The sequence below is a fragment of the Podarcis liolepis genome (genome assembly GCF_965112155.1).
Source record: "Podarcis liolepis genome assembly, chromosome: 10".
In the NCBI taxonomy this organism is placed as follows: Eukaryota; Metazoa; Chordata; class Lepidosauria; order Squamata; family Lacertidae; genus Podarcis; species Podarcis liolepis.
In genome coordinates, this window is record NC_139562.1 from 19,321,813 (window position 1) to 19,338,913 (window position 17,101).

The window sequence follows — 17,101 nt, forward strand, 5'->3', positions numbered from 1 at the left end:
GCCATATGGAAACGAATACTGAGTGACAAGATGGAGGAAGAGACAGAACAGAAACTAGTGTTCCCAAACAGCTGCAACTGAAAACTATAAGAACAAGGTTTATGCCATAGGTCAAACTACATATTTCATGGGAGATCCATGAAACATCCCTTTTTACAGACTGAAAATCAGCTGTGCAGGGGTGCATATGCATTTATGAATACAAATTCATTGAATACAAGCTTATGAAATGGAGCTACTGTGCTGGTATGGAGAAATACATCTTTCCTCTAAGAACATATCCCCATTTGAAATTCCCTGAAAGCTAACGCCCATATTAGTGGTGAAGTTAGCACATCACTTTAAACCATAGTTATGCTTAAATATGGTTTAAAGGTGAACATGCACTGTGCAGGGAGGAAATCATGGCCACCTTGCTCCTCCCTACCTCCCATGCTACTGGGAGATAAACCATGGTTTGCCTTAGCATTTCCCAGGCTCGTGTCTTGTTTTGCTCCAAACTATGAGCTATGCTCACTGGAAGGACAGATCCTGAAGCTGAGGCTCCAATACTTTGGCCACTTCATGAGAAGAGAAGACTCCCTGGAAAAGACCCTGATGTTGGGAAAGACTGAGGGCACAAGGAAAAAGGAACGACAGAGGACGAGATGGTTGGACAGTGTTCTCGAAGCTACCAGCATGAGTCTGACCAAACTGCAGGAGGCAGTGGAAGACAGGAGTGCCTGGCATGCTCTGGTCCATGGTGTCATGAAGAGTCGGACACGACTAAATGACTAAACAATAACAACAACATGAGCTATAGCCAAGGTTTGTTCCAGGCTTTCAATTATGGTTTAAAGTGATGTGCAAACAAGGCTACGGTGTGCGAGAAAGGAGGGAATCCAGGTACTGTACTTTGCTCTCTGGGATTCCTTACATTTTATTTTCCCTCTCCCAAATATTTGGAAGTTCAGGACAGCCACTGCAGGCCTTTATATCTGTGTCAGGTTTCTTTTAGGAAAGCCCTATAGCATTCCACACATAAGCATATCAGCTGCCTGCTGGCATACTTAGGGAGCTCAATGGAGAAGGTATTTACTCCATGCTATGCAAGACAGATATAGCTTGGCCATTCCACTATAAACACAAGGCTACCACTGCAGTAATCTCTTCCCAAGGGCTTTCCTATGGGACTCTTAATGTCCTTGAGAAAGGCACTCTCTTTTTTCCATTTGGAAACATGGAAGACTTGGAGAACTTTGAGCTCCTTTCTGAGAGGAGATCTTATGTCGTTCTCCCTTTCTGTCTTACCAGGCCGGGCCGGGTCAGATACATGGCTCTTGGCAAGAAATATCTCATCTAAATTTATCACCCAGTTTTCCACCCAGGCAGCTTAAACGCTCTGGGAAGCTAGGCAATGTGAGGTAATGATTGGGAGAGATTATTTCTTTCTTCGAGCCGCCCGCAAGGCCCACAGACTGCCCGGCTAAATATAAATCTACTTCCACAACCACAAAGTAAGGAAACAAGCTTGCATTCTCTGTGCCTGAAGCAGGTCTCGGGGCCATTTTAAGCATTGCACAGCAACAAACCTGGGTTTGCACTGTGTATACTATACTTTCAACAATAAGTTTTAACTCCTTGACCTGTTTATTATCTATATATGTTTTATTTGTCACACTTTTTGCACTGCACAAATATTCTGATTCAAGTTTCACAGTCAGTATACTCAAATATTAAGTTTATATATTAAGTTTATAAACTTTATTCATTAAATTTGTCTGCTGATGTTCACCCGAAGAGCACCGAATAATGGTTCACAACATAAAAATACCAAATGAAAATACCAAATACATAATAAAGCAAAAGCAAAACAAACCAATAACCCCCTCCCTCTAAATACAGTCGTATCTTGGAAGTCGAACAGAATCCGTTTCGGAAGTCCGTTCAACTTGGAAAATGTTCGAAAACCAAAGTGAGGCTTCTGATTGGCAGCCCGTTGGAAGCTGCGGAAGCCCCGTCGGATGTTCGGGTTCCAAAAAAACATTCCCAAACCGGAACAATACTTTCGGGTTTGCGGCATTTGGGAGCCAAAACGTCCGAGTTCCAGGACGTTCGACAACCAAGGTATGACTGTACTTTAAAAATGTACAGGGTTCTTTCAACCCTGCAGGAAGATGACTTAGCAGTCCCAGGGGGTACAGATAAGCCCCAGGCAATCCAACTCCGTCAAGAAGTTGTCATATCTGATTGGCCTGCTCTACATGTAATTATGGGATTTCCTTGCTCTGCCTTTTGTGCAACAAGGTGAAGTGTCAAGAGATAGGGGGTTGATTGAACACGACAGCATTTTTTTCATTTTTTCATGGATTTAGAACAATTATCTATATACCACCTCCCCAAAACTTAAGGCAGCTTCTAACAACAAGAGCATCCAAAACAAATGTTAAAACAAAGATCTATATGGGCCAGTTGGCAGGATTACCAAGGAAAGGGAGGAGAGGACTGGAATATCTTTAATGTCGCATCTTCTTTCTCTGAACTAGCCTATCCAATTCCTATTTCCATCCCCTGTAATAAAGGTGCCTCCACCCTCAAAAAAACAGACACATACTCAGTTCAAAAGCTATCAACAGTCATACTAATCCAGTACTGCTGTGGCTCCTTATTTGTCCTAAAAAGAAACAGAAACAGAAGATACAGCTGTCTGCCTAATCACCGGTGTGGTAAAGAAGCCGGTCAGTGGGCTGCTTCATCACAGGAGCCCAACCAGCCAGGATAGCTGCACCTGAGGAAATGTGGGGCTGGAAAGGGGCTGCTAAGATCCAGACTAACCCATAAACCTCCTCATTGCTTGTAAGCCTCCTAGGGAGGCAGGAAATGAGGTTATTGTAACTGCTGAGTGCTCCCAGGAAAAGACTCCCTGGAAAAGACCCTCAGTTGGGAAAGACTGAGGACACAAAGAGAAGGGGACGACAGCGGATGAGATAGTTGGACAGTGTTCTCGAAGCTACCAACGTGAGTTTGACCAAACTGCGGGAGGCAGTGGAAGACAGGAGTGCCTGGCATGCTCTGGTCCATGTGGTCACAAAGAGTCGGACATGACAAAACAACAAAGGGTGCTATATGGGTTCATTTCTTTCGCCCCCTCCCTCCCTTTGAAGAGCAGGTCTTCTCTCTTCTGGTAAGATCGAGAAGGAAGGCCAGTCTGTGCCTGAAAAAAGCAAAAGATGGCTGGATGACCACCGAGGGGGTCTGGGACCCTGGGACTGTGACAATCAATAATAATAAATAAAAACTTGAAAAGCAGATCATGTGAAGATCCTTTCGCAAGTTTGCAAGATGAAGATGGGGGTGCCTCCAACTTACATTTCTGTAAGTAATCTTTCAAACGTATGTAAGGTCTCAATGTTTTTCAAGAAACTTACTCATACTGTTTTTAATGCTCTGCCACACACAGCCTGATGCTTCACCCAACGGACATTAATCAATTTTAACCTCTGTCTCTTCATGTTTCATTCATATTCACACCTGCTTTGACTATTATTTATTTAAGGACTGATCCATCTGAGCACCACATTGGAGCTTGGCTGTGGTAGGAAATCTGGAACAAGGCCACTTTGTGGAATTTTGCAGAGCTTCTAAGATGTTGTCATACATGGGATCTGGCTGTCCAGAACTACTCTGTTCCATTCCCCCAGGCACAGTGTTGCATCTGGGCAGCAAACAGAGTCCCAAGGGAGTGCCAAAGCAGACAGTATTCCAATGGGCTGGCAGGATCTGAGCCTTCAAGCTGGCCTGTGTGAAATCTGGAATGAAGCCCACTAGACAAAGACTTCAAGGCACTTCCTGCCAGTGATTTCAACCATGGCTCTTCTAGTCTACAGTTAAAAAGCACAGGACTGGGTATGGAAGTCCAAAGGCGATCCTAGTATAGTATATTTATAGTAAAAACAAACATTCATTCATTTACTCTTTATCTTATTACATGCCATGCAACCTAAGAAAGTGTAGGTGAGCAGTCACCCCTGCAGGCACTGATCAGCCCTGGCCCTGCTTAGTTTCAGCAATGTGGTGGCCTCATGTCATGGCAGTTCCCTGCTTACTACTTAACATAAGAAAGTCATTCTTATGTGTAGACTAAGACCTCAGTATAAGACAGAAAGACAAGAGGGGTCCAGATGATCTACCCACAATTAGAAATAATGTGTGAGGAGGGTTTCAGGCATCAGACCCTCCAAGTGTTCCTATTTGCCAGGGACAGTCCTGGATTTACAGAAATTAAATAATAATAATAATAATAATAATAATTTATTTATGCCCCACCCATCTGGCTGGGTGAAGCTGCCCCAGTTTCTGATTTCACCCGGCTTTTCCTTATAAAGGTAAAGGGACCCCTGACCATTAGGTCCAGTCGTGACCGACTCTGGGGTTGCGGCGCTCATCTCGTTGTATTGGCCAAGGGAGCCAGCGTACAGCTTCCGGGTCATGTGGCCAGCATGACTAAGCCACTTCTGGCGAACCAGAGCAGCGCACGGAAACGCCGTTTACCTTCCCGCCAGAGCGGTACCTATTTATCTACTTGCACTTTGAAGTGCTTTCGAACTCCTAGGTTGGCAGGAGCAGGGACCGAGCAACAGGAGCTCACCCCGTCGCGGGGATTCGAACCGCCGACCTTCTGATCGGCAAGTCCTAGGCTCTGTGGTTTAACCCACAACGCCACCCGCGTCCCTCCGCTTTTCCTTAAGACATCCCTATTTTCATCAGAGAAATGTTGGAGGGCATGAGGAGGTTTATGGGCTAGTCTTACCTGTGCACACAGTGGGCACAACATCCTGTGTTCAAGGTGTATTGCAGGCATCTCCAAACTCGGCCCTCCAGCAATTCCCATCATCCCTGACCACTGGTCCTGTTAGCTAGGGATGATGGGAGTTGTAGTCCCAAAACAGCTGGAGGGCCAAGTTTGGGGGTGCCTGGTGTATTGGAAGGGGCTTCACTTCAAACCAAGTTACATGAACATGGCTATGTTTAGCCACCACTCTACAATGCTGAGTTAAATGCCTGGATAAAGGGCCAGTCACTCACTCTTCAGCCTAACATATTTCACAGGGTTGGCGTGAGGATAAAAATGGGGAAGAGAACGATAGAAACCACCTCAAACTCCTTGGAGGAAAGGTGGGATATAAATGGAATAAAATAAAAATATATAATAAGTAAGTCTTGATAAAAAAAAACCTTTGGGTTGTTCTCACTTTCCAGAGAGAACAAAGCGAGGACAAGTTTTGCCTGGAGCCATTGATTCATAATGCTTGCCAAATAAAATTTAAAAAGCCTCATCCTATTAATTCTGGTTCCGCCCCGCCCCCCTGAGTCGCTCCTTCTTAGCTTTCTTGGTAGACCTTGTGTAAATCATCAAAATAAAAACTCCACAAGCACTTTTGCTGTTTATTTAAGAGTGTGGGAAACAAGGCCATGATAAATACCAAGAAGCATGCGGGGGGGGGGGGGGAGGACACCAACCACTTTTTTTTTTTAATCCCCACCCATTCACATGCCCAGACAACCCTTGCCCGGCACATGCCTTCAGTCTTAGAGTTAAAGCGGCAGTGTAAGTAAAAACCAACCCAATCTATGCCATCCTCCTGCCTGAACTTGCTTGTGGAAATAAATGTGAACCTAACACACATCATCACTCTCCAGAGATGTTCCCAGTCACCTGTGCAGCATGCAAGCACTAATTCATCAAATTCCCCAGAGTCATGGGGTTTACATTTTGTTAAAGGGCCACAAGTGGAGCAGTGACAGGCTTTGGGTTCTCAAATTCCAGTGGCACCCTGTGCAACGCAAAAAAATTGGGGAGGAGGATTTCGTGGTCCATTCTACGGCATTTTTGGGCACCCCTTGCAGGACAGTGGCCAGTGCAACAGCACTGGTTGTACTACCCTAAAACTGTCTTTGAGTGGATGGAAATAATATGTCCTGGAAAATATTACACAAGTGGGATTATTATTATTTTTGCTGCTTTTTTTGCACTCTCATCTACCACAGCAGGCTGTGTGAATGAACAACTGTACTTCCACTTCGTTCACTTTTAGTAGCTACTGGGAGGGTTCTATCGTAATTCAACCTGTACTACAAGGCTGCTGGGTGCAGCTCTGTGCACATTTGCTGGGTGCAACTCAATGAAGCACATTTAAGGCGCCCCGCGCCCTGATGTGAAAGGCCAAAAGTTTTAGTCCGTGTTGGATTTTCTTGAAATTGAAAAAACAACAACCCACGATTTTGTGTGTTTGGAAGGGGACCCTTACAAAACAGGCACACTAAAATATCTGAAGAAGTGTGCATGCACACAAAAGCTCATACCAAGAACTAACTTAGTTGGTCTTTAAGGTGCTACTGGAAGGAACTTTTTTATTTTGACTAAAATAAAAGAGAGATTGCACAGGGCCACTGCATGTACACAATGAAAATGTAAAGTAGCTGTCACAGGCCCATCAAGCAGAAAAGTGTGGTGTGTGTGCAAGCACTGCTAGTTGTTGTTTCTTGCTCTGTTTTCCAATGTGTTTCTTACCAATAAAGAATTCTGAATGGCACAAGTAAAATTTTATTCTGAAAGTGTGGTCCAGGAGGAAAAAAAGTTTGAGAATCACTGCCTTAAACTGTATTTACCTTTAGACTGCAAAGAGCGAAATGTCTCTTTGCAACTGAAAGGATTGTGGGAAGTGGGTGAAGAACTGGCCAGAATTTATGAGTTTGCTCAAATTCTAACCACTGACTGTAGAGATTATGGGGGGGTCTGCCTTCTCCCCAAACTCATAACAATATACTCTGGGGATATGAGATGATACAGATGAGGACAAAGACCTAGAAAGGAAAAGGCTATCTCTGCCTTTGTGAAACCTGTAAACTATTTTACCTTAGGGTATTGGAAGCGCTAGCAAGTAAGTTCATAAAAACATTTAGTGTTAGCAGTGATTAAGCTCTGCTTCGAGGGTGAGAAAGCCCCCGGGGTCCTTTAGAAGAGTCATTAGCACTCTTTCTGATGTGCTCTTGTTTTCTTCGTAACAGAGTCCACAGACTGACTTGCATACTGGGTGCGACTGTATTGTAGGTGAGCTGCCACTATGCTTAAGTTTGGCAATACTCAGAGTGTCACAGGCCAGAGAGAAATATAGCACATACCTTATAAAAAATGCAGGGAAACAAGATGTGGAAAGATGGAAGAGAGCAGGTTTGGACAGGGGCCCTTTTCTTTTCTGTCATTTTGCTGACAACACAGTTTACCCCCGAGGCTCTTTGGATGGGCGCACAACCCTCCGATTGTTTCCTAGGATGTTAATCTGCACAGAAGGAACCTAAAGCACACAAAGGCATGTATTTTGCATGTGGCTTTCCATATCCCTTTCACATTGAAATGTTTCCCTTCCCCTCTATTACAATCATGGTTAAAGCTAATCAGGGCTTGCCCCTAACCATGGTTTGTAAACCCACATTGATCCTTGGTTTTGATGGCTACGAAGACAATCCTAGATTGCTTTCGCCATGTTCACACTGATGCTGATGTAAATAATGATTAAAATAAATCTTAGACAGTATGGGGGACTTTATGTTCAAGCAGGGAGAGAACGTTGAAGCTAGAACCTTTGCAACCATGGTTTGTCCCATTATGTCCCTACACATACAGTAGCTACAATGGAAAGCACTTCTGCATAGGCAACAACAGGCAATATCTATTGGTTGTCATGTGTGACAAAAGCATATGCACCAATTTTATTATGGGGGGGCTTTGCAGAAAAACTGTGATGGGCTGTATTTTTCCTGCTAATCAACATGTAGTGAGGTACCCAAACTCATAACCATCACACGTGACAATCTAATTGCAGATTACACAACAGTTCTTCAGTTTCCATGAAGAAATTTGGAGTGGCCCCAAGTCTCCAATCATTAAGACAAAAGTTGTACAGAGATGTTTGGCATTTTTCAATTAGGCCCAAATTAGGCACTATTTGGATGAGTCAGGGGATCTAGTGACTACGGCCTTAGGAAAGACAGCCTGGGTTCAAATGCCAGGTTGCCCACTCCATCCCCATTCCTGAAATATGCAAATAATATTACCTGTTTGACAGGACTGAGTACAAGCCAAGTGATTATTGCAAATCATTCTGAGCACTGACAGTCGTGCAGATGAAATTCCTCAGATTTGTCAGGGAGACATACATTTTTGCTCAATGCAGGTTGCAGGTGTGCTTTTTAAATGCAAATATAACTGTAATATAACATATGAGAAGAGCTTCTTGTTTTTGACCAAATTCATTTCAGGCTCCTCAAAATACTCCTCAGGCGGCAGTATCTGGTGTGTTTAATGGGTGGAGGTAGCAATTCTTTCAGGCTTCTTACACTTGCATTAAGAGTTTGAACTTTTCCATATGTATACAAACAGTCCAACCTTCTCCAGCAGAAGTGCTGAGTCATCCAGGACCAAGCATAGGAGGAAGGTGTAGCTACACAAGACTCATTAAGACAAGTTCTCACAAGCAAATAGATCTGAAGAAAGATATTTGAGATAGCAATCTTAAACTGAAAAATCAAATAGGGAATTTGGCAGATAAACACAGCTCTTTTTAAAAAAATCCCAGCCTTTCGATCGCAATTGATTCAGCAGGCTTTACATGCCCTCTTGCACCCGGGCTGTAGGCAGTTCTCATGCTCCCCAAACCTGGCATAGAGACCCATCTTTTCTCACTAGGGAACAGATGCCTGCTCCCTCGCCAGTATTTCCTAGTGGCAAACCCAATTTTAAAATATGGATTATTTATTTTTATTATTACAATAAGAAGATACTGGCTGGATACTGGTCTTGTGCATATGAGTCACAACTTCGCCTCTCCCTTGGGCCTTCTGTGTTTGCTAGAGGTCTGGCACATTTGGTAGCCAGGTGGAAGAATGGAATTTTGGTTCTGATATTCATGGACCAATGAAACAGTTTATCAATTCATAATGGGATCCTTCCCCTTATTCCATAATGTTAAATGTGAAGCAGTAATGAGTTGACCCCATTGCAGATGCTGCAGAACACTTACAAAAGCCATTAGAAGTAAATATTTCAGTCTTTTGGTGTTTGTGTGAGTGGAAGTAGGAATGCCATAGTAGAATATAATCCAGAGTGTCACAGGAACCCCCCCCCCATCATTCATTTTGTACAAACTTCACACACACACACACACACACACACACACACACACACACTACGTACGCTACGCTTCTGTTATAAATTCATAGAAAATCAACCATACATTGGATCTGCACCGTTCCACTTTTATTTTACTCCATGTAGGAAGGACTACAAAATGGGGATGGTTTGATACAGGGCAGCCACAATCCCTTGAGCATATCAACACATACACAGGAGCCCTGCCCAGTTGCTATGCCAACCCTGATGGTCCTAGACAGAAGACCATCAAGGTCACAAAGAACTTGCATATGGGAGTGGATTCAGCACAGACTGGAACAAAGGACAATGATCAGCTCTTCCCTCTGGGGGCAGGAAACTGCAAACTCCCCTTTGTCACCTGGAAAGTACTCATGGGGAGGGGGAAAAGGAGGAACCAGCCAGGTGACAAGATACTCAGGTTACCTCCACAACTCCTCCCTCAACCCCTCCTTTTTGTGATGTAGTTGTGATGTAGTCTTAGGGGTGTAGTTTGGGGGATTAGTAACTAATAAAAGTTGGGGTCTTCTTTTGTTCTGGGCTTCCATTTTGCTTCATCTTGTTGTGGATGGGAGTCTTGTCACCACAGTTTCCAATAAAGGCCAAGCCTACAGGCTGCTCTTTTGCTCCAAATTGTCCTGGTTGGTGTCTTTGTTTTTTGCCCAAGGGAGCCCTCGGATTCCTCCGTTAACAGGAGTAAAAAATCCAGAGTAATGCTGTGAACGCTAGCACCAAGCTTTTTTTGAGGGGGGGGGGGAGCCTGCTGGGATCCCACGCATCCCATGTGCCATAAGTACGTTCCAGAGAAAGTTAAACAGTGAGTGTTCTGTTGCAAACAGAGATGGAAATAATGATCTATAGACTGACTTCCAGCTCTGGAAAATTACTGGAGAAAAATCTACCTTTGGGATGCAGAACAACAAACGCAGAAGGAGGCTATTGCATCAGCAAAGGCAATGTTATAAATGCTGGCTGTTACCCAATTATGTGTTGTCACTAGGTTTTCCACCTGGGAGACTATAAAGAAAGATTTAACAAAAATAAAGGAGAATGAATAAAACGCTGGAAGAACTCCACTCCTAACATCCTCTGTCTCCTTCAGCCTGAGACCAGCTCTTTTTAGCAGAAAACAAACATAGAGCATGCCTGTACCTGTAGAAGGTGGAAATTTTACTGAGTTATAAAATAAAAAGTATTTATTTTTCATTACTACAACTCAAAATAGATTTTTTTATTGGTAGTAAGGTAGCACTGGCAGTCTCAAAGTTTACCTCCACAAGCCACTAAAAAACCCCCCTCTCAATCATAAACTAAACACACAAGTTAATTTTCCTCTAGTTTTTGTCACGTACCTAGAGGATAACATATTGCAATTTAAAAGTGTACATTTCCCAAAATATATTTTGGTTGTAATTTTCTTTAAGCCATCATGGTTTGCCCTTATATAACCCTAATAGAGCTTGAAATAGTAATCCTCGAACCCATTCTCACCAAGGCACAATCAGTGCAGAATTCAAATGTTTGGAGAACCTCAATCTCCTTCACCTTCTTTTTTGGATTAGATAATTGGTAATACGTTTCTCACTTGCTACTGAGCTACAGTTCGCTGCTAACCTTTGATGTAAATGCAACAAGGTTATCTGCTGCCACACAATGTGAATATGTAAATAAATACAGCACACACTCTTCTTATGCCACAACCAATAGTATAATCTCATGGATTTTGATTTTGGATTTGATATCCTGCTTGATCACAACCCTAAGGAGTCTCAAAGCGACTCACAATCTCCTTTCCCTTCCTCAGGATGCGTCAGGATGAGAACTTGGTTCACCAGATTACGAGTCCACCGTTCTTAACCATTATACCTCACTGGCTCTCGTTTTAACTGGTAGCCAAGCTGACAGCTGTGCAAAAAACGTAAAATTTTTACAATTGCCAAAAGGGTAGCTGGGAGCACCTTTTTGCAAATTTATTACCAGTTTAGGCTTTTGTGGACTACAGTCTGCTTTATCAGATGCAAAAGGGTTAATTGTGTCCACCAGTTCCCCCCCATTGTAAGAGAACTTTATCAAGGAACACTGAATGAAAGGTACATGGTTCATGATTTGAATTACTGGTTTATGAAACAAATTGTGATCAATCCACATGTTAATCTACATTCAGTCAACCCACTTTTGCAATGTGGAGTTGGCCTACGATATAAATACATAAATACATTGTGAACCATTCATTAGAGCAATTCAGTATCTGACGTTTCAACTCAAGATCACTGAGCTCTCATCCATATCCGTACCTCCATTAATTCTCCACTGTCCATACAATGTTCTTTTCCAAATCTCTGCCTTCCCACATTTCCCCCTCCCTCAATCCAGATGCTCCTACCCTCTCCTTTCCAGAGTATCCCTGGTATGAGAAACTCCAGACTGAAGGAAGGGAAAGTGTAAGAATGCAATGATTTGGAGGAGAACATCTAACAGAGAATTACCATACTTTTCCATGTATAAGACTATGTTTTTTTTACTCTAAAATCATGTTCAAAATCCGGGCTCATCTTATACACGGATAGTATCTCCCCCCATTTTCTTAAATTGGAGTCCCCAAAAATAGGGGGCGTCTTATACATGGGGGCATCTTATAGACAAAAAATGTGGTAATGTAAGGAAGGCCCACATTAAATAACAGTATGGACAAGCTCCGATTAAGCCACCACCATTTTTTCTTCCTCTTCATGATGAAGATTGAAAAAACCCAGGAAAACTGTCATTAGGATCCACCTTAGGCCATCTGACTAAGTCTAAAGGATGATGAATTTACATTATAACCAGATTTCTAGCAAGCTGGTTTTGGCAGATACAGTGGTGCCCCGCAAGACGAATGCCTCGCAAGACGGAAAACTCGCTAGACGAAAGGGTTTTCCGTTTTTGAGCTGTTTCGCAAGACGAATTTCCCTATGGGCTTGCTTCGCAAGACGAAAACGTCTTGCAAGTTTGTTTCCTTTTTCTTAACACCGTGAATACAGTTGCGGCTTGACTTCGAGGAGCAACTCATAGAACGCAGTGTACATAGTAGCCTTTTTTGAGGTTTTTAAAGACTTTGGTGATTTTTGAAGCTTTTCCAAAACTTCTTTTGCAGCCATTTGGTAAGTTAAGCTTTTAAAACTTTTTGGGGGGGTTTTGGATTTTGGGTTGGGGTGTTTGGAATTCAAGGACTTGGTGTTGGGAAGGGGTTTGCAAGAATCTGGAAGCTTGTGTGTTTTTTTCTGCATTTTTATGATTTTCTGTGACCATTGGGCCACTCTGCAGTTTTTTTAAAAAAATTCTGGATTTGAATTTCTGTGTGCTGGGTGGCTGGGGGAACAGTTGGGGAGGGGTTTGCAAGAATCTGGAAGCTTGTGGGTTTTTTTCTGCATTTTTATGATTTTCTGTGACCATTGGGCCACTCTGCTGTTTTTTTAAAAAAAATCTGGGTTTGAATTTTGAAATGCTCTTTACAGTATGTGTGACTTTAAAGAGCACTTAATAAACTCTTGTTGTACCAAATTTGGCTTTGTTTGGACTTTTTTTGACCATAGGAATGCATTAAACGCATAGGAACTGCTGCTTGCCTTCTATCACTGTGCCATTGAGAGCGTGCTCACTTATGGCTTATGTGTGTGGTACATAAGCTGTACTACCCAGGACAGGATGGGGTTGTGCAGGGTTGTTAAGGCAGCAGAGAGCATTGTTGGCTGCCCACTCTCCACCTTAGAGCAGATTTATGCCACAAGGTGCCATAGGAAGGCACTGTACATAGTAAAAGATCCATCGCATCCTGGTCACTGTCTCTTCGAGCTTTTGCCGTCGGGACGGAGATACAGGTCGATGAAGACAAGAACAATCCGTCTTAAGAACAGCTTCTTCTCCAGAGCGATCTCGGCCCTGAATGGGAAGCCCGGACTTTGAAAGTCATCTAATCTCCCTTGCTGTATTATACTGTATTGTTTAATTAGTGTTTTTATGGAGCAGTCAAGTAATCTCGTTGTCCCCGAAGATTTATTATTATTATTATTATTATTATTAATAATAATAATAATAATTGATTTTCAATGCATTCCTATGGGAAACCGTGCTTCGCAAGACGAAAAATTCGCTAGAAGAAAAAATTCGCGGAATGAATTAATTTCGTCTTGCGAGGCACCACTGTAGTCTGAAGTGCACCGGAGGCAGCAGAATCTATCAAATTTATGGTGCCCTCTTTATGGCCTTCAGACAACCTTGTTCCAATGGAGAAAATAAATTTGTCCGGGTTCAGCTGCGCAGAACAATCCTACACATAATTAGTTGCCCAGAAATAAGTCCCACTGTGTCCAATGGGCTTACTCCCTAGTGTTTTACGATAGTAGCTTTGCTATTTTTAAAAGGGTTGCAATGCATGAAAAGGGGCGGCTGTGTGAAAGGATGAAGCAACTTTTAAAACACACACACACACACACACACACACACACACGTTACTTTGTATTAATGTAACGTTTTTATATGTAACTGTATTTTTGCAATACTTTCTCTCTAAGCTCTCTGTTGCTGCTTCGGTTTTCTGTGCAACTCTCATACTGTTAATATATTCCGCAGCATAGAAATGAAATAACCAAACATGAATCAATCAACTATATTCTGTCAGATTTGAGTACACCCACATTTCTGGATGCGCATGTGAGAAAAAGAGAGAGGTGCAAATTACCATCTATTTCCCCCTACTTTGGAGATAGGATGCTCCCATTTCAATTCCAGCTGTAAGTAAATCCTTCTAGTTGTCCTGAGTGGTGGGACGTTTGAAATTGTAATCACCATCCCTGCATGCTCTGCTATATCCTATGGCTAAACTGTCAACACGTGCCTCTTCCGGACCTACTAATTTCACACTGCCTGATGAGAAAGGATTCATCTCTTGTCTTCAGTTGGCAGGTTTTAATTACAGCCCCTTTCTGGAGGAAGGCTTAGCCTTAGCCAAAGGCACATTTGGCTCCCAAGAAGAGAACTCCAACCTTGGGCAGAGTCAAAACGTTTTTGGCTACAGTTCTCCATGTCTTCGATGCGTCTTTAATTGCATGCTCTCTAGCCATGATTTCTAGGCAGCTTCTTTGGAGAAAGATTCACCAAAGGTGCATTTTAACCCCAAGGATATCTTTAAATTTACAGTGCAATCCTACACATGTTCTACTCAGGAGTCCTGCTGAATTCAAAGGGGTTTACTCCCAGATAAGTGGGCATAGGGTTTTCAGCCTTAATTTTGCAAGTCCTGTCCAAATGGGTTAGTCCGGAGACTAAAGGCAATGTTCCAGCACATATAATAAAGCTAGTATTTACATACTTACTGAGCTCAATATTTTACATACATTGGCTGTGTACACACTCCTATTTACTCTGCATCCAACGCTTGTTTGGGAAGCGGTGTGCACACGGCATTAGCCACAATCCATATCTATCCTGCTACCAATGCTGTCATTTCTTAGAAAAATAACAAGCTGGGTCAAAACTGAGGAAATGAGCAACTTAGCTGCATTTTTAGCCAGTAATGTGAACACAGCCTTTGCCTCAGTCCTTACAAGAACTCTATAGGACTGGTCTGTACTATTAACACACTATTACAGATACTGAGGGCAGAGGTCGAGAGATAGTGGCTTGGTTAAGACATCCAGAGCTTAACCCTAACCCTTAGACTGAGTAAGACCAGTGGTCCATCGAGTTCAGTACTGTCCACACTGCCTGGCAGCGGCTCTCCAGGGTTGCAGGCAGAGGACAGTCCCAGCCCTGTTGGAGGAATAAACCTGGGACCTTCTGCATCCAAAGCCTGAGCATGGATAGCTCAGTTGGTTAGAGTGTGGCACTGATAATGCCAAGGTTGCAGGTTCGATCCCAGTATGGGACAGCTGCATATTCCTGCATTGGAGGGTTGGACTAGATGATCCTCAGGATCCCTTCCAACTCTATGATTCTATGAAAGTACTGTAGATACTCTAACACTGACCATGGACCTTCCCCTACGGCTATTCCTTATGGTCAGAGGCATACCTTGGCTCCCTTGGCAAGGGCCTGGATGCTGCCCTCCCATCCCTTGCGCCTTTGGCATGGAGATGTATTGGCACCCCCTGCCCCCAGACCATGGATCAGAAACTCAAAAAGTTTGCTTTTTGTTGCCTTTTGCACCCCACCAGTGGCTTCCTCCAAGGCCCAAAGAAGTGGAGGAGTAGCCCAGGGAGCACACGGGAGAAGAGGCGCTATGCAGCCAACCCTTAAGAACGCCCCTGCTTATGGTTTTTCTCTCTGGCTAGAAGAGAAGTAGGATGGACTCTCTTTCCATTGAGTCAGGGAGCGTGAAGGACTCCATCTCTGGAATGAGCACTCCAGGTAGCCAGCCACTTCTGCCTGGGATAACAACTGAGGTGCGCTTCCCTCCTGACCCTCTCGTCTAGGCCTTTAGGTTCTAGGTCAGGAAACTTCTCAGCCCTTAACCAACTCACTAACAGCAGCTCTGGCGCGTGCAGGATATCTGCCTCAGAGTGAGCAGCATTGTGAGGTCGGCAGAAGCTGCGCGGTCTGCCTTGCTCCCCGACGCTCACCTGTCTCCCTCTGCGCCCATCAGACCAGACACTGTGGCTCTGTTCTAAAAGAAATGGATGGAAGCACTTGAGTCCGAATCTGCTTGGGAAGCCGCGTTCCCTTCTCCCTAATCCCCAGTGGAACCCCCGAGCCCCAGGAGCGGGATAAGGCTCTCCGCACACGCTCAGAGACACTCTCGCCTCGGTTACGCCCGCCTGTTTCCTAAGATCTTTAAACTCGGCTGAAGTCTTCGCGTGGGAATCCTAAGCCCCAACGACCCCCTTTCCACTCACTGCGGTTCAAGGGGTGTCCCCCGCCGTCGGCCAAGACCACCAGCTCCAGGTAGGCTGCGCACAGCGCCACGGCCAGCACCCCGAAGACCAGCACGAGGCGGAACCTCCTCCTCAGCACCTTGCCCAGCTGCGACGGGCGGCTCCTCATCCCGCCTCAGGCGAAGCCGCCGGGGAAGACCATGCTGCTGCTCCCGCCGCCGCCGCCGCTTCTCGTTCCGCCGCCTCCCCGCGGCCGGGCGGGAACAGCGTCGCCGGAGTGGCCTCGCCTCACACCGCCGCGGGGCCGCCCAAATTCAACTTCTGCTGCCGTCGTCGCCCCTCCCTCGCTAGGTCCGGTTGCGGCGGGGGGGACGGACTACTACGGGGCTGGTCCTGCTCCCTCAGCAGCCCGGACGGTAAGGTCCCCGGCGGCGCCGCGAGAGCCTCTTCGCCCTGTGACGCGCCGCCTTCCCTGAGCCCAGGAGCCACCTTCTTCTCCGTGCCTTCCTTCGCGCTTCTCCTTCGGGTGGCCGGTCCAGGCCCTTCCCGCGCGCTCTGTCTCCCCACAGTCACCTCTTCAGTCCCCTCGTCCCACCTTTCTTCGCCCTCCTCTCCCGCCTTCCTTTCCAGGCACTGAGCCCGCTTGTCTTCTCCCTTTTCATTCACTCTCTCTCTCTTTCCCCGCAAACGCAACACCCACACCCGCTGTCTCTCCAGGGAGGAGGGATCTCCGAGGGCAGCCCGCGCGTCTCCTCCTCTGGTTACAGAGGCGCTTCTTTCCCTTCCTGCACCTGTCCGCCCCAGCCGACCCAACCCACCGGCTGAGGGGAACGAGATTCCTTCGTGCCAGTCTCTGGCTGAGGACGCGCCATATACCTTGAAAGCGGCAAATCGAACCAAACCCAAACACGGATCCGGTTGTATCCAACCAGCTACGTCCTACTCGGAGTTGACTCATGGACATCATTGGACCTAAAAGTTGGACACAACCACTGATTTCAGTAAGTCTTCTCTAAGGAGGATTTAGTCGTCTACAAGTCAACTTCTTGAATGCACGTGATCAAAA

At 44.9% G+C, this 17,101-nt stretch overlaps 1 protein-coding gene across 1 annotated transcript in view; it reads right to left on the reverse strand.

Moving 5' to 3' along the window:
* Window positions 1-17,101, reverse strand: part of B4GALNT3 (beta-1,4-N-acetyl-galactosaminyltransferase 3) — a 66,528-nt gene extending 49,427 nt beyond the window's left edge. Inside the window, exon 1 of the mRNA XM_083461777.1 lies at window positions 16,057-17,101. Coding sequence (XP_083317903.1) covers window positions 16,057-16,204 — 148 coding nt within the window. The 5' untranslated portion in view covers window positions 16,205-17,101. The remainder of the gene's footprint in view (window positions 1-16,056) is intronic.